This window comes from Conger conger, chromosome 11 (assembly GCF_963514075.1).
Source record: "Conger conger chromosome 11, fConCon1.1, whole genome shotgun sequence".
Taxonomy (NCBI): domain Eukaryota; kingdom Metazoa; phylum Chordata; class Actinopteri; order Anguilliformes; family Congridae; genus Conger; species Conger conger.
This window is the reverse complement of record NC_083770.1, coordinates 40603841-40626141: the sequence shown is the minus strand read 5'-3', so window position 1 is coordinate 40626141 and position 22301 is coordinate 40603841. Positions and strand designations below refer to the sequence as shown.

The 22301-nt window shown below is 45.7% G+C and overlaps 1 protein-coding gene across 1 annotated transcript in view; it reads right to left on the bottom strand.

The window, feature by feature from the left end:
- ddr2l (discoidin domain receptor family, member 2, like) overlaps window positions 1-19007 on the bottom strand; it is a 27628-nt gene extending 8621 nt beyond the window's left edge. Inside the window, 9 exon segments of the mRNA XM_061261303.1 lie at window positions 835-1081; window positions 3160-3346; window positions 3548-3653; window positions 5211-5307; window positions 5309-5359; window positions 6851-7079; window positions 7555-7657; window positions 7821-7924; window positions 18713-19007. Of these exon segments, the coding sequence (XP_061117287.1) occupies window positions 835-1081; window positions 3160-3346; window positions 3548-3653; window positions 5211-5307; window positions 5309-5359; window positions 6851-7079; window positions 7555-7657; window positions 7821-7878 (1078 nt within the window). The 5' untranslated portion in view covers window positions 7879-7924; window positions 18713-19007.
- Window positions 19008-22301: the final 3294 nt, after the last annotated feature.

Here is a 22301-nt window from a genome sequence, read left to right as displayed (position 1 = left end):
CTTTATTAGGCAGACCTGTACACCACAGCTTTTTAATGCAAATATTTAATCAGCCGATCATGTGGCAGCAACTAAATGCATAAAGCATGCAGACATGGTTCAGCTGTGGTCAGTGACTTTGACCATGGAATGATTATTGGTGCCAGACAGGGCGGTTTGAGTATCTCAGAAACAGCTGATCTCCTGGGATTTTCACGCACAAGAGTCTCTAGAGTTGGCAGACAATGGTGTGAACCCCCCCCCCCCTCCCCCCATAATACCTAATAAAGTGCTCACTGCATGTAAAAGCTTTCAGTTTAATTAAAACAATTATATAACAAAACAAATCGAAAACAACTATAGGTCTGTTATATTCACAACTACAGTTACTGCTATTTTACTGAGAACAAGTCCTACCCCTCAACTCAGATAAAATGTGTGCTTAAGAGAGTTTCACGTTTTGTCTTAAAAGTTAAATTACACCCTTTAATATCGTAAACCGTGAATTTAGAAGCCATTATGTGCTTTAAAAAAAGCAAGCTGCAAAGAAGTGCCAACTCTGAAACTACAACAACGGTCATACTTCGCCAGGCACCACTCGAGTTTCATACCAGGTTGTTAGCAACATTCTTTTTTAAAGCACAGATGTAATTTAACTCGTAGAACAAAGCGCGGAACTCTCTTAACACATGCGGGCTGGGTATTCGGCAGGAATGGAAATCCCTATGGGGAAAAAGGCGTGGGAAATCTGTTGAGGGAGCCCATAGCTCAAAAATGCAAACTCTCTTCTGTGTGTTAGGACTGTAGCGCTCTATGAGAGTGTAATATAGAGGAGCCCCGCCCGCCCCCCCGTACCGGACAGGAAGGAGATCTCGCTGAACAGCATCCACGCGTCGGCGAACAGGAAGCGGCAGCGTAGCGCCTTGGCGGCACGGCGGCCCAGCGGGACGGTCACGTAGCGAGCGCTGGGGTTGCGGTCGTCCAGCACGGTGCGGAACTCCACCGGCTGGGCCTCCCAGTCCCCCACCAGCCGGGGCTTAAACACGCAGGACACCGCCGAGAAGATCTTCACCCCCCGAGAGAACATGTTATTACAGTGCACCTGGGGGGGGGGGGGGGGGGGGGCGGGGGGAGAGAGGGGGAGAGAGAGGGATAGGGAGAGAGGGTGGGCGGGGGAGAGAGGGGGAGAGAGAGGGCAGGGAGCAGGGGGAGAGAGGGGGAGAGAGAGGGAGAGAGCGGGAGAGAGGGTGGGGGGAGGGAGAGAAAGGGAGAGAAAGAAAGAGGGAGGAGGGAGAGAGGGATAGAAAGAGGGAGAGGGAGGAGGGGGAGAGAGGGATAGACTTTTGAATTCTGGTGTTCTTTAAAACTTTAAAAAAGAGAAGACCAAACGCAAACCACTTCATCCACTCACACTCACACTCACACTCACACTCACACTCACACTCACACTCACACTCACACACTCACACACACACACACACACACACTCTCTCACACACTCTCTCACACACTCTCTCACACACTCTCTCACACACTCTCTCACACACTCTCTCACACACTCTCTCACACACTCTCTCACACACACTCTCACACACACTCTCACACACACTCTCACACACACACTCTCACACACACACTCTCACACACACACTCTCACACACACACTCTCACACACACACTCTCACACACACTCTCACACACACTCTCACACACACTCTCACACACACACACACACTCACACACACACACACACACACACACACACACACTCACACACACACTCACACACACACTCACACACACACTCACACACACACTCACACACACACACTCACACACACACACTCACCACAACCATGCATGCATACAAAGACAAAAACATAGACAAATGAAAAATAAAAACCACACTTTATATAAATCTAAATAAATATTAATTATGCTTTCAAAGCAAAGAGAGAGATTTTAATGAAAGTATTTGACTACTTCATTAAAAATGCATCAGAAGAGTATTATGTGCATGCCTGGGGAGCATTTTGCAGGCTCTGCCAAGAAAATGAAAACAATCGTCTTTATGAAAACAGAGCCAGGGGAAAGACTACCAAAGCCTGATCTTTATTGTTGAACATTGAAGGTCACACACAGAAATGTCAGCAATAAAGATCCATTTTACACAAACACACACCCAACGCGATTGGAATCACTCTCACACACCCCCTTTCATTCGGACTGAAGATATTAGCCCATACGTGTATCGAGCACAGCTTTCTGGGGTACTGAGGCCCGATTCTTGAAGCACAAATCACAACATCTGCAACAAGCAGCGTTCCCAGATTCAAAATGTCAGAACCGGACAACACGCACAGCTGGAATTGGGGTGGGGAGCCATTGGGACTGGGGGTTGGTCGACAGCCCCACAGGCTTCTGTAGCTACACCCACCCCTCCCCACACAGAAAAAAGCGTCAGGCCCAGAAATGTCTCAACCACATCTTAAAATTACAGCCAAAGTGACTTATAGTTGATTATACTAAGCAGGGGACATTCCTCCCCCCTGGGGCCCTTAATGTGGCCCATAATGTGGGGTTAAGGGCCTTGCTCAATGGCCCAACAGCTGTGTGGATCTTATCGTGGCTACACCAGGGCTTGAATCAACAACCTTCCAGGTTCCAGTCAAGCAACTTATCCACTAGGATATAGGCTTCTTCTTCTTCGACAAAATACAGCTAGAAGAGCACAGATTCAACAAATGTGCATGATTACTTTATAATATTTTCAAGGTAAAAATCCTGTATAGAGTGATTTAGGGCAGCCTGTAGCGTAGTGGTTAAGGTACATGACTGGGACCTACAAGGTCGGTGGTTCGATCCCCGGTGTAGCCACAATAAGATTTGGCAAGGCCCTTAACCCTGCATTGCTTCAGGGGAGGATTGTCTCCTGCTTAGACTAATCAACTGTAAGTCGCTCTGGATAAGAGCATCTGCCAAATGCCATTAATGTAATGTAATGTTAATGACAAATCATTACATTTATTTTAGTCACCTTCCTATTATGTTTGTTTATGCATTAGGAAATATTGACCAATACCAACATTGCACACATGCAAATATTATTTTCATATAAAAAAGGGCTACACACCTGGACGGCCACCCCCCCCTACACACAACGTGCATCGCCACGGTTACCTTCATGGCTGTGAAATTCCTGGGCCGGTCGAAGATGAACTCCATCTCCACGAAGCCCGGCCCCAGACTGTCATTCCGCCAGCCCACGTAGTCGTACCCGGGCCACACGTGGTACTGCCGCGTCAGGAGGAAATCATCCTGCCCAATCACGCCGTCCGTCAACTGACCCAGCCCGTCAAAGAGTTTCCTGGGGGGCGGGGGGGGGGGAGAGAAGTGTGGTCATAGAGATACGTGATTTGTCCATTTTGTCTGTGCAGCTAGGTGATTGGCTCTCTTGGTGTGTGCTGTTGGATAATTGGTTAATTTGGTGTGTGCTGTTGGGTGATTGGGTTATTTGACATGGGCAGGAAGCTGATTGGGTCATTGTCTAGGAGGGGGAGGGGCTTACCGGCGCTCATGGTAGCCGTCGTAAGTGGAGTCGTTGAGGCTGCTGATTGGATAGCCAGGAGCTGCCATCACCTGTCCCTCAGGAGAGCTGTAAGCAGTCAAACCATCTAGAGGAAACACAAGAGCGGCCATTTTAGACATGGACTGACCATAAGGGTCATAACCTTACCGTGTTCTGTGCAAACATACACATTTTTGACGGTAGTTACCAGTTGGCATGATCATTTTAGGACATTTCTGTACAAAAAGTTATAGTCATCATGGCAATATATGACCACCAGGGGGCAGGGAAATTTAACCTCTTCACTCAGTAATATAATGGGGTGCACGTTTAGGAAATGTTTAAAGATAAGTTTATATATGGCTTTGGCGATTTGGTTACGAGGTCAATTAGCTCCACTTTGACATTCTTAATGCACAGTATTTCACTGGAAAAGCTACTTGCACAAAGTTTAGCAGCTGAATTGTGAAACGGCAACCAAAAACTATTTTCCGGATGCTGAAGATGACTCTGATCACTTAGAATTGGGCCACTTATCTCTGCTGAAGCGTGTGCACTCCCCGGTGAGTGGGCAGTGGATTTGTTATGGAGTCACATATAAACAAAACCATAAATATTGATTCAAGCGTGAATGTGGGCTGGCTGCAGCAACAGACACAGGAAACCGTCTGAGATACAGGGAACCAGGTCATCGGGTTCCAGAGTCACTGTCCCCAGAATCAGCATGCAAATGTTCCTGGGGGGCTCAATTTTCCATAGCCTGGCCTTACAGCACCATGACCTGATCCGGCTGCTCATAACCTTACAGCACTATGAGCCTGACCAGGCTGCTCATAACCTTACAGCACTATGAGCCTGAACAGGCTGCTCATAACCTTACAGCACTATGAGCCTGACCAGGCTGCTCATAACCTTACAGCACTATGAGCATGAACAGGCTGCTCATAACCTTACAGCACTATGAGCCTGACCAGGCTGCTCATAACATTACAGCACTATGAGCCTGACCAGGCTGCTCATAACCTTACAGCACTATGAGCCTGAACAGGCTGCTCATAACCTTACAGCACTATGAGCCTGACCAGGCTGCTCATAACCTTACAGCACTATGAGCCTGAACAGGCTGCTCATAACCTTACAGCACTATGAGCCTGAACAGGCTGCTCATAACCTCACAGCACTATGAGCCTGACCAGGCTGCTCACAACCTGACAGTGTATGTCAGTAGTGTGTGTTTCAGTAGTGTGTGTCAGTACACCATGTGTGTATATGTATGAGTGTGAGTGTGTAGGTACTGTGTGTGTGTGTTTGTGTGTGAGAGTACAGTGTGTATGTGTGTGGGTACAGTGTGTACTGTATGTGTATGTGTGTGTGTGTGTGTGTGTGTGTGTGTGTGTGAGTAAAGCGTTTGTTTGCTGTATGTGTGTGTATGTGTGTGTGCACGTGTGTATGTATGTGTGTGTGTGTGTGTGTGTGTGTGTGTGTGAGAGTACAGTGTGTATGTGTGTGGGTACAGTGTGTACTGTATGTGTATGTGTGTGTGTGTGTGTGTGTGTGTGTGTGTGTGTGAGTAAAGCGTTTGTTTGCTGTATGTGTGTGTATGTGTGTGTGCACGTGTGTATGTATGTGTGTGTGTGTGTGTGTGTGTGTGTGTGCAGCTCACCGTGCCAGGGGCAGCCGTACAGCTCCATCCTCATACACACGGTGGTGGGGAGTCGGGTGACGGGGATGAGGCGCAGGTATCGGGCGACGATGGGGGGGGTGCAGGTCTTTGATCACCGAGGCGTAGGCATTATCGTTCGCCTCCATGATCTGTCAGCCATCACATCACATCACATCAGGAATCAGGATCAAATAATACAATTTACATTACAGTTTGAGTGCCAGGCCCACCCTGATCCCAGACACACACACCCCCAACGATCCCACACACACTCAGTGATCCCACAAACACCCACCCACCAACCCACCCTCACACACACCGGTGCCACACACACACACACACACACACACATACTTACTCAGTGATCCCACACACACTCACACCCACATACACATACACACATACACACGCACCATTTGTATGGAAGTGACAGGTTAATTAGCATTTTTTACTTTCTGTAAATGACAGCCAAATTTAGCAATTAAAAAATAAAAAATAAAATGATCAACAGAAACAGCCAATCAGGGCCAGCATTTCACAGAATGGCAACAGGACAAATTCCCCATGTATGGTCTGATGATTGTATTTGGTTGATTTGCTTGTGTCTAAGCTCTTTGGGACAGAATGGTCATGCACACTGTTTAGTATGGATTAGAGCACTTATCAGATCCATTAGAAACCACATATTTCACATTCCTTGTGGTTTTCGTACTCGGACAAACAGACTGTGCTCTAGGATATGAGGAAATATTTGGCATGAATGCCATATTGTCGTGGCTAATATTTAACATCGCGTCACCACCCTCCGTAAGAGTGATACGGAGCAGATGACTAAGAGCAGTGTTTCATCATGTTTACATTCATCAATCCACACACACAACCCACACTCACACAAAAGGACCCGGGCAAACAGCCTACACTGCTGTAATATGCGTGTCTCTACAGAACAAAAGCTTAGCATTGCAGGGGTCTACCTCATATTTCTGACAAACATTAGTGTCTTTTCACAATTCAGAGATGACCAAAAAAGCACCAAAGTTCTTTACAAACGGAGATGCTATAAAACAACCCTATGACACTGGACTTAAAACATTAAATCTATGACTGGACAATCAATATAAGTGCTGGCAGCGGATTGGTTATTTTCTGTGTGCTGCAGAGGAGGGGGAACCTTCCCATCAGACACCACAGGCTCATTCCAACCGTTTATTTTTCATCTTTAAGGACATTCCAACCCATGAAATGTTCCTTCTAAGAGCTAGAAGTTAGTAGTTAGGAGGCACCCAAACATTTCTTGAGCAATAAAACAGGAGCGCTTCCCTTGTGGAAGTATTTTTTTCAGAATACGTGACATAAATGATCAACCAGTGGGTCCACCTCTCCCCACCTGCCACACATCTGCCAGGCCTGTAACTGACTCTGGCTTCCAAATGAAGTCTGAAGGAGCAAGGACATTCCGTCTGCTTAATTAACACTGTCGTTTTCCCGTCTTTACCTCCTGTTTTTGCCTCGCCCAACGGGTGAAGATAGAAACAAGAAAACAAACAAGAAAACAAACAAGAAAAGGAAAAGGAAAAATGAAAAATAAACTATTGGAATTACACATTGGGGGAGGAGGGGGGAGGGGGGAGAGGAGTCACCTTGTTGCCGAGGCGATTCTTCCAGGACCTCCAGGACTCGTTGTCGCGGCTGTAGTCGAGGCGGTACATGCGGGCGAACTCGTTGCCCGTGCCGTGGGCGTGGCGGCCCTGGGTGCCCACCACGGTGATGAAGGTGAGCTGCCGCAGGTCCAGCTGCAGAAACTGCACGTCTGAGGGCTGCAGGAGGCCTGCCGGACACCAGGCGCCGTCCCCCTCCTCCCGATTCAGCCTGAGGGAGAGAGAGAGCCACCCCTCAGGGACACTGCCCGCCGCTCAACAGGCCAGGCCTGCACTACACGCCAAACACGGCTGTAAACACACGGCTGTTCTTCATTCTGCCTGTTCATAAAGATAGGGCTGTCCTTCATTCTGCCTGTTTCTTAAAGATAGGGCTGTCCTTCATTCTGCCTGTTCATAAAGATAGGGCTGTCCTTCATTCTGCCTGTTCATAAAGATAGGGCTGTCCTTCATTCTGCCTGTTCATAAAGATAGGGCTGTCCTTCATTCTGCCTGTTCATAAAGATAGGGCTGTCCTTCATTCTGCCTGTTCATAAAGATAGGGCTGTCCTTCATTCAGCCTGTTCGCAAAGACACAGCTGTCCTTTATTCTGCCTATCCAAAATGAGATGACTCAAAATTCAAGACAAGCCGTCATCATCCGGATTTGGAAACGTAGCCAACGGGAACGGGATTTGTGCACTTACCTGGCGTACTGTGGCCCTGTGGTCTCGTACCATTGGCTAGAAGCAGTGATGTCATCGTCCGTGATCCTGCCATCCTCCATGCCAAGAGGGTAGCGGCAATGTGCTGTGATGCAAGCAAAGAAAGGTCAGAGATCATGGAGATTTTACTGGTACTGAGTAGATCTCCTGATTGATTTAGATTGAATGTTAGCATGGAACCATAAGACTATAGGAATACAAGGAATACATAATCTACCTTTATCTTTGTCTATTGGGGGGGGACTTACCTGGGTCTATCTGAGCATGTGCTGAGCCTTGCAGGACCAGCAGCACAAAGAGCAGCATGGTGGGGTGGGCACTGAGCACTGAGCTGTGGACAGAGACTACATCTCTGAGAGAGAGAGAGAGAGAGAGAGAGAGAGAGAGAGGGGGGGGGAGAGAGAGAGAGAGGGGGGAGAGAGAGAGAGAGAGAGAGAGGGGGGAGAGAGAGAGAGAGAGAGGGGGGAGAGAGAGAGAGGAGGGGGGGAGGGGGAGAGGGGGGGGGGAGGGGGGAGAGAGAGGGAGGGGGGGGAGAGAGAGAGAGGAGGGGGGAGGGGGAGAGAGAGAGGGGGGGGAGGGGGGAGAGAGAGAGAGAGGAGGGGGAGGGGGGAGGGGGAGAGAGAGATGGGGGGGAGAGAGAGAGAGGAGGGGGGAGGGGGGAGGGGAGAGAGAGAGGGGGGGAGGGGGAGAGGGTGAGGGAGGAGAGAGGGAGAGAGGAATTAAGGGTTAATAAGGTCCCTTCATTCAAAGTATTTGTGAAAAGTTATCGGCACAGCTGAGAAGCATTTTCAGGCACTCATAATAAAGCGAAACATTTGTCTGTGAGAACAGATCCACTGCAGCACTGCCGCCTCGCAAAGCTGGTCTTTATTCCTCAGGCTCCAGCGAAGGTCACAGACTGAAACATCGGCAATAAAGATGTTTAATGAAATCGCCAAACACATGAAAGCCTTTTCAGTCCACAAAAGCTGACTGTGAAGGCTGGGGACGTGGAAAGACTCGTCTTTAACAAACATGAGTCAGTGGGATCCTTTGCTCTTGGGAATATTGCAGTTGGCCGTTGCGGTTATCAATCTTCACATTCTTTGTCAAGGCAGAAAAAGCAGCCTAATCAGACCAGCACCAAAACTGTGAGACCTAAACACGGACAATCCAAGGTCAGGAGGACAAGGCCCTGTGAAACGGCCACAGAAGGAGCAGCTCAGCTATCAGAATGACGTCAACTACAACTTCAACCTCAGCAGCCCAAACAAAGGAAACAAAGACCTGCTGAAAGAAACAGCTCAAGCTAGGTTTTGAAACTACTGGTAGCTGGTTCACCAGTTCAGACCAGTGCCCAGCTGAACCTCGTTTTAGCTTGTTGACCAGTTCAGAACAGCTCCAAGCTGGACATGGTTTAACCAGCTCAAGCTATCTTTTGAAACAGCAGCTACCAGCTCAGGCAAGCTAAGGTGAATAAATGTCAACCAGTTTATGACCAGCTTGGCCATGTTGGTTGACCAGCACATACCCAGCTAAACCAGCTTTATAACCAGCTTGGCCATGTTGGTTGACCAGCACATACCCAGCTAAACCAGCTTCATAACCAGCTTGGCCATGTTGGTTGACCAGCTCATACCCAGCTAAACCAGCTTCATAACCAGTTTGGTCATGTTGGTTGACCAGCTCATACCCAGCTAAACCAGCTTTATAACCAGTATGGTCATGTTGGTTGACCAGCTCATACCCAGTTAGACCAGCTTTATGACCAGTTCAAAAGCTGGTCAAGCTGGATTTTACAGCAGAGAAACCAACTGCTGACCATTAAAATGGTGTCGCAATCTGGGTGATTCAGCTAGCTGGCATGTTTTTCATAGAATTAATAAAAAAACTATTTGCAGCATTTGGGTTTATCTATTTACATAGACTGAATGATAACTTTCCCGTAAGCTTAAGCAACTTTAAGCTTAGCGTTAGCAGCAGGTTACTAGCTAAAGCGGATACTGAAAGAGCTTGTCAGAGCTAGTCCTAAAATGGGCAGTGGGTTAGGGGGGCTGAGTGTTTAAAAACTACACCAAAATGTGACAGAAGTGCATGCTTTAAAGCATTCAAAGCATTTCACAGACCTTTACCCGCTGGAACAACTGCAGCTCTCCAACAACGACATCACCACACTGCCATAACATTACACAACATTTATCTGATACTTTTCCAAAGCGTCTTACAGTTGATTAGACTAAGCTGGGGACAATTTCTCCTGGCGCAATGTGGGGTTAAGGGCCTTGTTCAAGGGCCCAACAGCTGTGTGAATCTTATGGTGGCTACACCAGGGCTTGAACCACCAACCTTCTGGGTCCCAGTCAAGTACCTTAGCCACTAGGCTACAGGCTGCCCTAAACCTGAGCCCAAGAGGTCACCAGAGACAAAACATAACACTGGTATATAACTTAATGTAGCACCGGGGGGGGGGGTAGTAGGGCCAACACTGCTGCCAGGTTATCAAAAAATAAAATAAAGCCTTTTAATATCTTTGATAAAATCTACTCATTCTTCCAACGTCCAAACAAACAGATTAAATTCATGTTATCATTAATAGGTTCTGTTTTATATCATATATTTACACCCTTCAGTTTGTGGATGCCAAAAGCAACACATCAGCCTTGAGTACCTACAGTTTGGATTACATGTTGCTGTAACGATGATTAGCCAAATCACAACATCTAAAGATCTGGTGTTACAGGGCAGTCTTTGTATTACAGTGAAGGGTTTAATATCTGCTGTTCTCTGTAAAGAACTTTGAGTACTTTGAGCATGAACTGTTCGAAGAAACCTTATAACACTCCCGTACAACTGCCAGCTATATAAATAATGACAATTATACTTCAACTACCCGTAGAAACATCCAAAGAAGGACTAACCAGAACAATCCCACCCAAGAGTTTACCCTGTGGAGACGGGCGATGTTTTTATGGATGACTGAACACAGCGCCATCACGCAGCACGACCTCGTTCCTCAGGTAAAGTGTTCCGCGAACACCCCGTTCCAAACTCATTCCATAAAAGGAACATTTACCCAGAATGCAATTCCAGACATATTAAGCTGTGAACATTGCACTGACGACATCGATCTCTGGTTACATTTTTACACAAGGCAGACGAGGATCCGTTATTTTCTTTTCCACGCCACATAATTTTCACAGACGACACTGCCTGGTTTTTGAGCGGTTGCAGACACAAGAAAAAGCAATGCATTGTGGGATGTTGAATTCTCAATAAGCTGAACAGAGTTGCAGAAGTTTGATTAATTTTAGCCTTCATAATATTTATTCATAATTAAGATTGACGATCGGTGTCCATTTTCCATATCCTAACTTTATCCATTACCAGCGAATGGGCCACACTGATCACACTAAACCTATGATTTGAAACACTTAACACATATGGAAGTATTGTTAAAGAAATTAACTCAAAAGGGATATTTATTACACATTTTAAATGACAAAAAATTTTTTAACTGACTTATGATGATTTATCAATTGATATACTTTATTATACAGAAAATTATTACAATGAGATGTTTTGTGAAACACTTTATGAGGATTCACAGCATGTGATGTAGCCTTGAACAGAAGGCAGTTTCTTTCCAGATTTTAATCACAACCATACCTGCCCTTGGGTTCGCAACCATAGCAGCGACACGGACAAAACCAAAAAACCTTTTTTCTCCTCATTTTATGTCAACCGAGCTACAAAAGACACTTTGCAGTGGGAATCCAAACCGAAAAGCAGTGTACTGCGGCAGTTAGGCAACAGATTTTGGAAGCCAGTTAGTGTCTGTAATTAATTATTTTCCCCAGATAAGGGTGTCCTGCTAAACAAACCAAGCAATGAATGCTTTGTAAAAACAAAGCAAAATCTCTCACTTGTTTCAAAAAAAAAAAGTAAACAGAGAGAAAACATTCTATTAAAGTATTTTCCAAAGATTTTCTAACCACGTTTGCCAGCACTCTGATTAGATTAAGGAAAACAGCCATGATACAATAGAAAATAACATTTTCAAAAACAAGGGAAAGAAATGTAATATGGCTGCCATAACATCATGTGACATGTCATGATGACATTTATTCACCTTTGAATAATAATAATCGAAGATGTCATAAAAGGTAAAATAATGTAGACAAACTATCAGGCTGACACAGTTCAGTAAGACAGAAACGTGACAATAAGGTTCTTAGGAACCAAAGCAAAAGTATCATACTACAGTTCCACTTCATTCTACTCTTTTCTGTAAAAAAAGATATATTTTAAAGGTGATATGCAGAGATGTTCTGTGCCATAACAGGGAACTAGATCCTGTACAGTTCTGTTCCTTAGTAAAAAAATAAATAAGCAAAAAGAAACAGAATCTTCTGTTCCAGATCTGAAAGTCAGGAACACAGGCAGATTTATCGATGGCAGTTTGTTTTCAACGTGTTCACCCTGAAGGCCTTTTGCTTTTCTCCTTAATCTTTCTCATGTCCTGTCTTCCAGATCCAACCCCCTACTACTCTCTCTCCCTAACTAGTCTATCTACCCCCCTCCCCCCCCCATCCCGCTCTCTTACCCTCAGTCTCCCACCCTCTCTCTCTCTCCCTCCCCTCTCCTTCTCTCTCCTCCCCCTTCAACTGCCTCCCTTTCTCCCTCTCTCTTTCTCCCTCTCTCTCTCCCTCTGCTTGCCTGCCTCCCTCCTTTCTCCCTCTCGCTCTCCCTCCCCCCCCCCTCTTCCTCTCTCTCGCTCTCTCTCTCTCTCTCTCTCTCTGGTTTTCCTCGCTCTTGCTCCCTGTCGTTCCCTGGGGGCTGGGGCTCTGGATGTAGGCCCGAGTGGAGCCTGGAGCCGGGCCAGCGGTCTCTGCCTGTAAAACCTCAGCCTCGCTGGGGCCGAGCCGTTAGCACGGGGCCTCTGCCAGCACCAGCCTGGGAGAGAGAGCCAACCGATTCGCTCAGGAGGCGATGTACACGAGACCTGGGCAGTGAAGAGGCCTGAAAAACAATCTATTTACTCAAGAACATCTGCTACAGCAGTGTGCGTGTGTGTGTGTGTGTGTGCGTGTGCGTGTGTGTGTGTGTGTGTGTGTGTGCACGCGTGTGTGCTGGGGGGCTTCTGACTGCAGCACTGCATGAGTACAACACTGCCACAGCTTGGGGGGGGAGGGGGCAGCGATGTCCCCCCCCACTCATAAACAGGCTAACAGGCCCCACATTACTTTGTCAAAACTGAGTGAAAACCTTGTAGCGTTTAGATGCCATCCAGCACTTATTGTTAGGCCACACCCCACTTTAGAGAAGAAACACAACCAAAATCCGTTATGTAACAGCCATCTGTATGGCCCCCATGTTTTTTTAGTTTTTTTTTTAATCAAAAATCTCGTTTCTGTTCTGTCATAACTTATCCTCAAAAAGGTTCAGCAGTTCAAACTTCAAACACATTTGTGTTGAATATGTTTCATGACAAACCAAAGAGAGAAAAAATAAAAAAAAACATTATTTCTAGAGCCTGACATAAACACCGCTAAACCGATCAGAGCGTCAAACAGTCTCACACGAACAATAACCAGTCAGGACCGGAAAAAAGCGACTCAACTGTGTCCCGCCCATCACAACCCGCACACAGCTCATCAGAACAAAGAAAGGAAAAAAGGTCAAATAAAAAAATGAAAAAGGCAGGTGTGAGTTGGAGGACAGGAGGGAGTTTGGGTGTGCCCCGTCCTGACACATGGGGAGATTGGGGAACACGGACACACTGGGGTGAGTCATGCTCGGTCCCACTCCTCCGGAGGGACAGTTACAGACACCGTGACCCAAACTCTGGCCTGAGCAGGAGTGTTACACAACCCAAAGGAGCCAACCCAACACCGCCCTCTCCTTCAACTTAACAATTCTGTGTTTGTGCCAGGCAAACCCCGTCACACAACCACGGATACCACAACAACACGGCACAACAGAACGCAGCAAATTGCCTCACAACCTAACACTGCAAACTGCCTCACAACACAGCTTGCTGCGTTATGTTGTGCGACAGTTTGCAGTGTTGGGAGGCAGTTTGCAGTGTTGTGAGGCAGTTTGCAGTGTTGTGCAAACTGCCTCATAACATAACACTGAAAACTGCCTCACAACATAACACTGCAAACTGCCTTACAACACTGCAAACTGCCTCATAACACTGCAAATTGCCTCACAACACTGCAAACTGCCTCACAACACTGCAAACTGACTCAACACTGCAAACTGCCTCACAACACTGCAAACTGCCTCACAACACTGCAAACTGCCTCGCAACACTGCAAACTGCTTTGCAACACTGCAAACTGCTTCGCAACACTGCAAACTGCCTCACAACACTGCAAATTGCCTCCCAACGCTGCAAACTGCCTCCCAAAGCTGCAAACTGCCTCACAACACTGCAAACTGCCTCACAACACTGCAAACTGTCGCACAACATAACGCAGCAAGCTGTCACATGGAAGAATTTCACTTTTCTCTGTGAGATTGCGTGTGCATCCAGATGTGTTTGTGTGACTCTGGGCCTGTCCTATGGGTGGCTAAGAAAGACTGGGAAGGACAGAACGAAGGAGAGGGTGGGCAAATGAGGAGAAGAGAGGAAGGAGGGAAGGAGGGAGGGAGCGCGTGAACGCGCGGAGGAGTCAGTCTCACAGCTGGTTTATGTCATTTCTGGCCCAAACCAGGGCCTGTTCAGAGCAGATTCCTGTCCTGTTGCTCATCTCTTTCAGGGGGTGGTCATGTGACCAGCGGGGAACCGGGGCAAACAGCGCGCGTTTTCGCAGTGGAGAGCGCCGGAAGAACGCGAGAATACGGGCTTACGGGGCTAACGCGCTAACCCCGCGCACGGGGAAAAAAACATTCCAGAGGCAAACGCTATCTCCCCCCCCACACCCCCAATCCTTAAGAGCACTCAGAAAACCCAAAAAATGACGACTCAAATTCCACACGCGTGACGTTTCAGGCCCAGGGAGCAGGCCAGGGCCTGCCCTCGGCTACCCTGCCGGAGAGAAACACAACACCGCCATAACTGCACTCTTTCTTCTCTTCCTCTTTCTTTCCCTTTCTCTTTTTTCTCTCTCCAGAAATGTTCTCCCCTGCAGAGCCGGGCCAAACTCCGTTATTAAACACCGCATGCTCCAAACGGCTCTGCAAATTTCAGCCATTTTACTCTGTTTACTCATCACCACAGCAGCACTGCGCTGAATTCCACATACAGATGCAGTCTTACATGAAGGGAAAGGACAACACACACTCACACACACACACACAAGGAGAACACACGCATAAACACAAGGACAACACTCACACACACCTACACACAAACAGACCACACACACAGCACACACATGGGAAAACAGCAACAACACACAGACTACAGAGATGGGAAAACAGCAACAAACACACACACTCACACAAGGACAACACACAGACACACACAAGGACAACACTGACACACACAAACGCACACACATAAGGACAACACTAACACACACCCACACACCTACAGACCACACACGTGGGAAAACAGCAACACACACGCACACATGGGAAAACAGCACATCAATATATGACAAAATAAGAAATCGTTTTCACATGCGGCAAACAAAAAAATGCACTGTGACTAGACTAGGCAGGCTATACATGCAGGACTGTAGCTTTCATATTTAACATTTCACACGTACAGCTCACGTGGAACATAATTCCATGCCTAACTGAACTTGAATATATGCGCTATATTTGAAAATGAGCATTATTTTCTTTAGATTTATGGCCTTTCGTTCCGATGTGCGCATTCTTTGGCAAGCGCAGGTCGTGGGAAGGCTGGCTGACAGCCGATCGCGTGGATCTGCTGGCAGGTCAGTGGATCTGCAGGCAGGTCAGAGGAGGTGTTCACTCCAGCAGGTGCAGAGCAGAGCAGGGGTGTAATCTAAAGCTCGGAGCTCAGGGCAGAGGAACAGACGGGCGCCTTAAAACACGCAGGAGGACCTGAGCCTGTTCCACCAACATGTCCTCGTACCCCCGATCACCTCCGCTGAGCATGCACACAGCTATGACCTCTGACCTTTTCACTGGTCGGCTGAGTTAGGCATCAGACTCGGGTCATTAAGGACACACTGGAGAACAGGGAAGACAACTGCAGCGCACCAAAAGGACACAATGTTCAAGGTTTCTGTGATAGCATGCTGTACAAGTATATTATTAAAAGAATATTTACAATGGACATATTTTACAAACATACCTACAATAAAATAATATTTGACCATGCATCTTTACCCTCAAATGGGGCCACGATGTATACATAGGCCTTACTTACCTACAGGTCACTATGCACTGCTTTTATGAGCTGATATTTTAATCCTTGGGAGTCTATTTTTTTACAGGAAATTAACTCTAAATAGGGGGTTATTGTTGGAAATGCTCATATTTTCTCTAGTAACAGCTTATTTTTAGATTTGCTGGATAGATTCCTGCTTCTTCCCCCACAATAACAGACTCAGACCCAGACCCAGAAGCCAATTAATGGACTTAATTAACTTTAGAAATCTGTTCATTTTTTCAGACACATTGCATTTTCATCAAGTTTGTTTTTAGCTGCATGCTTCCATAGCTGATTTTCTAACTGGATAAGGCATCATGGCCCAACCACACCAAGAACCAGAACTATAACCATAAACATAATGATGTGACCATCCACACTGAAGAATGACAATGTTCTGTGAATACCCTCTTGACATCTCCAGAACGATTAAAACAATATCGTTTTTGGTGTGGATGGGCCTTTGGGCACCTAGGTTCAAGCCCCACTGCAGGCACAATAAGATCAGTGCAGCTGTTGGACAAGGCCCTTAACCCCACATTGCTACAGGAGGGATTGTCCCAAGCTTAGTCTAATCAACTGTACCTAACTTTGGACAAAAGCGAAATAAAAAATAAAAAAATTATGTGGTTTGACCACAACAAGAGTTCCAGGACAGAAGCGAGACATTCCTGGCCACACTTCACACTACACAACCTCAAACTCTTCTCTCATTGACTTGGATTCAACCAACATTTTATCCTTAACAGTGACATACAATTAAAAGCAAGACTACATTTTGTTTTTCTTCACAAACAGATTGGCAAGTTCAGTGATCACTAAAACTGATCCAACACAGCTTGTGAAGAAAAAGTCCAACAACTGCATTCACTTCAAAGTGAAAGTTAAGCAGCCATTTTGATTGAACGCAGGCCAATTTGTTAACACTGCAGAACTGCAGTCCTGGAAGGCCAAAGGCATTAGTCAACAGCTATGATGCAACCTGGACCTGGTCGCCATGCCAAACGTTTCGCTGCATGCAACTGAGAAACCGTTGGCCATTAACGGCAAGTTAGAATAACGAAAATGAGCTACAGTGGCAATATTACAGCATCAATAATCCTGCCTCGAATATGTTATGACTTCGGAGATTATATGCTGATGAAATAGCGCTCATAAAACAAACGGCAACACGACCGAGCTAAAGACACGCTAAAGGAATGCAAGGCATCCATGACGCGAAAAAAGACCAGCGCAGCACGATATCTGTTACAGCAATGAAGGCCTCGGTCTTCCTACCCCAGTACGGCACACAGACCTGGAGTACAGGCTTCGTCCTCAGATAAAAACACCAGCTTCTGCCAGCACTGCGTATCAAACCCCGGGTGTAGATGATGCCAGGTATGTAGAGGCCCATTCTGATCATCGCGCATCTGGTCTTATCTGGGTCAGTTTCCTTTAAAATAGTAATTAACCCCTACATCTGTGATACAGGCTGTTGTGATTATGTTGTATTCCTGGGTCTCAACTCTCTGCCTAAGCACATATAACAGAATGCTTCAGAAATATTATAATTGCGCATATACAGTCTGGACCTTGTTAATACTTGGCAGACTGTCCTCAGCGCGAATCGAAGGCTCTCTGGCATCCTGCATTAATAAACGTTATACTGAGTTCGGATCATAATGATGCAGACAACATGGCCACTGTAGCAATGATACATTTCATTTGCATTAATTGAGTTCACTGCACTCATGATAAATAATAGCAGTGACGCTAAATGCATTCTGTGCATACTTACAACCCCTATGCGGTTGCATGAGAGCAAAGGGTCCTTTGTCCTCTGGCTAAAAGCAATTTGTTCATTATGTTACTGTGTATTAAAATATGCCTCCAGACAAGGCTCTGCGACTTAGAACAAAGTTACTTACAACAGTTAAAATGTGAGGGTGGTTGTCACCAATAGTGCAAGCTTAACCCAATTTTGCACCCGATATAGTTTACTGAAAAAAAACGCAGGGGGAAGTTATCACGGTTCCCCCAAAGCACGTCAAACTAGAAGACAATTGCACTAGCGCCGCCTGTACGGACATGTTTCTAAAAAATCTTGTGTGGAATACGGGAAGTTTAAGCAGAGAACGAGGGGATCCATCACTCAACGTGCCTCGAGAGAAACGGAGCTCCTCCGGGTTCAGAACAACCGAAAACTTAATGCACACAGCCCTCAACCCACAATCATTGCTTATCCTTCTTGGGAGTAAAATTATCCAAGATCCAAGCCAATTTTTCAAGATAGTCAAGAGATGGTGTGAATTACAAAGACATTCTACAAAGTACTGCTTCGAGCAACAAAGATGTATCTTCCAAAACACCCCCCCCCCCTTTTTTTTTTTCTTTTTTTTCTTTTTTTTTTTCTTCTTCTCCGTTACTATGTCGCTATGGTTAGCTCGCCTTCATGGCAGCGGCGGATTTTCGCAATATTCTCCGTTTAAGTATTTTTTTTTTAAAGTTCACAATCAAACGCCACATTTAGCATCTGAAAAACAAACAATGAATCCACAACTGTAATCGACGGTAGTTCTAGAAGTAGTCTACATTTATTCTTTGTTGTTTTAACTACTTCGTATGTTTAAAAGAAAGATAGATTATCTTTCCAGAGTAATACTTTCTTTACCCTGCCGTAGTTACTGGACGCCCTGTAATTATTCGTCGTGTCCCATTTGTATATTTTTCTGTTCGTGGCAAAGCGCCCAACATTAACAAGATTCGAATAACTTTTGTCTGCTTCGTTTTGTTTTTGCACCGTCAGACCGAGTTAACGTTTACCTGTTGTGTGATCCTGCCGGCGTTGCGCTAATTCTCTACCTCCGCTGCGATCGCATCCAGAAGCAAAGATTAATTAAGATTCCCAAATCATTATCAAAAAGTTGATGTTTCTCACTGTCTTTCAGTGCATCGGAAGGTCTTGCACACACAAGAAGGGAAAAAAAAAAAGTTTCAATGTGATTTCTACATCACATCCCGCTTCCGGCCACTCGAGGAGGGGGCAGTAATGATCCGCTTGGAGAGAGGGGGAGAGAGCAGCGTTGAGGAAACCAGACTCTTAACGGCGAACAAGGGACTGCCGAGTACTCGGGAATACTGTTGCTAACTGTCTGTGTGCACCCTTGCGTAAGAAAAAAATCTCCAAGCTCTCTCGGCGTTGGGCCTATAGGGACACAGCGCTAAAAACTGTCAGATGCGTTGGAATAAAGTTGCTCATTTATGACCAAGTGTTTGAGATTATGTCTGAATTCAAGGATGCATTGCACACAAAATGAGCAATCTTGTAACAGTTTATTATTTGTTGATACTGAGATTGTTGCATAAAAAAATGTTTTTTTGTTCTGCGTAAATCACAATCGTGATGGATGTACCCGTGCGTCTCATTGGCAGCTTTGTTATTCTCCCCTGTCCAGGGGGTTCTGAACAGGACGGAACATGTGATTTCAGTTTTCATCGGAACCGACAGACTCGGTCTTCCTCTCCCTCCCCCGGCATCTGTAACGCCTTGCTTGCATTTAACTCCCCTTCTCCAGAAACACCACGGAAACAGAAACCATCTGAACGCTTGTGAATTGTTTAGTCCTCGGGGTGGTGGTTGGTGGCTTGATTAAAGCGTTGGGCTTCAGAAACCCAGCTTGGATCGATCTTCGTGTGACGTAAAGTCCCGATTGCTCAATGCAAGGCTGACGAGAAAACTGGCTCCAAGCTGGGCGCATTAGTGCTCTTAGCTACAGCATATCTCCATGGTAACTGACCTACCATCCTCATCACATCAATACCTTATTTGAGGGAGGCTGCTCTACAGTGATTGTGACAACAAGTTGAGAATGATACATTTCTGAATTATGTTATAGTTTTGAGACACCAAGCTCCAGAACAGACATCATCAAATCACGGTCCTCAAGGGCTGAGAACTGCTAGATTCCCACCTTCCCTTTACCTGGTAGTCAGGTGTCAAGACAGTCCGCCCAATCAGCAGCACTAATTGTTCTATTAATTACCCAGGAGACAAGTAAACCAGGGCTGGATTTGGATTCAAGGTCCAGATTTGATGTTTTCTTAAAAACTCTGCCCTAGAGCTTTCAACAGTAACATTTTTTTAAGAAAAGTAATTTCAGGTGTTTTATGTGCTTTATGTTCCTTTTTCCCAGGAAGGTCAGATAAATCCCCATAATTCCATGCTGTCGAATAATGGAGTGTGCTTACACAGGGCTTCTCAGTTCAGGAGCTAAAAGTGCTTTACAGTGAAAGGAAGGAACCGAGTAACTAGGCTAGGCCTTTACATGCAGCCTGTAACTCTATATCAGCACTGACATGCACACTATGCACTAACCCAGCACTGACATGCACACTATCCACTAACCCAACACATACATGCACACTATACACTAACCCAGCACAGACATGCACACTATACACTAACCCAGCACAGACATGCACACAATACACTAACCCAGCACAGACATGCATACTATCCAGTAACCCAGCACCGACATGCACACCATACATTAACCCAACACAGGCATGCACACTATACGCTAACCCAGCACAGATATGCACACTATCCACTAACCCTGCACAGGCATACTAGGCCAAGCAGAATAGCGCACCATAACCACACAACACATTTGTTGTGTGGGACAGCCTGTAGCCTAGTGGCCAAGGTGCTTGATTGGGAAATGGGAAATGGGAAATGCGTTAACACCTTAGCCCATATACAGCAGCACACAGATTCACACAGCAGAGGGCAGCCAAGCGGTCACACAACATACACACACATACAGCACCCAGATTCATGCAACACAAGTGAACTAACAAGAAGAAGAACAAAGGTAATTTGAGAATCTTCCATACCGTTCTGGTGTATAAATATCCTGAGAGCTTAGACAAGGTGTCCCCTACATCTGGTTTCACGGGGAGATATGTGCGTGTTTTCCTCCCTTGTTTCTGGAGAGAATGCCCTGCAGTGGAAACCACAATGATACCAACTTGGAAATGGGTTCTAGCTGCAATGTCTTGCTTTTAGGAATGTCAATTATACATTTCTAGGAAAGAAATAAGACATACTTTACCTATGAGTGCAGATTTCATGTAGGCCTTTATAAAGATAATTTTGGTTTATCATTATGTTGATTATCAGTAGCTACATATGATGATTTAACTCAAACCATGAAATGGTTGCAAATTAAAACTGCATTGGCTAAAAAAGTATTTTTGTTTGATGGCAACCTTGATAGGCCAACAGAAGCTGGAACAGGACATCAAAAGAGAAAATGAGGATTTATAAATGGGTCAGTGAGCCGTATGATTACCTGTCGGCTGACAACAGTGATTCTCAACAGCAGACACTCGTCTCGACTGAGTACTTTTATGAAGCAAGTTTTGTCGCAGTTTGAAGACTCATCTCTTCACGTTGTACCTTGACTCCTCTGCAGGAGTACCCTGATCTATTGCCGCTTGTTTTACCTGTCTCTAACTTGTTGTACATTGTAGTTTAATCTAGGACTGCTGCAGTTGTATTTGTATTTATATAGTATTTGCATTTATATTTATCTTGGTACTGTAGTTACTGTCCTAATTCCTTGCGAACTTGGCCTATATGCCATGTGTACCGGAAATAATGTTCATAGCTGTTCAACTGAATCGTAGCCTATCTGCCCTGCTCTGTAATTTGTTCTAATGACCTTGACATGCACTTTTTTGTACATCGCTTCGGATAAACGTGTCTGAAAAATAATATGTAACGTAATGCAATGCTCGTGTGTCAGGTCTGTAGGCCGTGCTATGTTCCCCTGAATCAGGTGCAGCAGCACCACCAAGTGGATTTTCAGAGGTATTGCAATTTTCTCAAGCTGCATTACAGTTCACAATGGATAGCCCACATTTTTTACCTTTTAATTTTAGTTTCAGTTTATTTTTTAAATATATATTTTTGGTGTATTATCTTGCTTTAGACCACAAACTCCCAAATGCCCCAGGACCAGTCATTGTAAAACCAGCAGGTCATCAGAAACTTGCTTGACTGCCCCCTGTCGAAACATACACTAAAACGGAATAATTCTCAAAAAGAACCTTCAGAACGTAAACCATCCCTTTAAGAAATAACAGGATATGATTGGGGTACATGACTGGGACCCAGAAGGTTGCTGGTTCAAGTCCCTGTGTAGCCACGATAAGATCCATGAAGCTGTTGGGCCCTTGAGCAAGACCCTTAACCTCACAGTGCTCCCAGGAGGATTGTCCCCTGCTTAGTCTAATCAATCGTAAGTCACTTCGGATAAAAGCATCAGCTAAATAACTGAAATGCCTGATCCTTTGTCTGTTCAGGGCACTAGAGAGAACTCTTTGTTGCGCTACTTTGGGAAGTGTA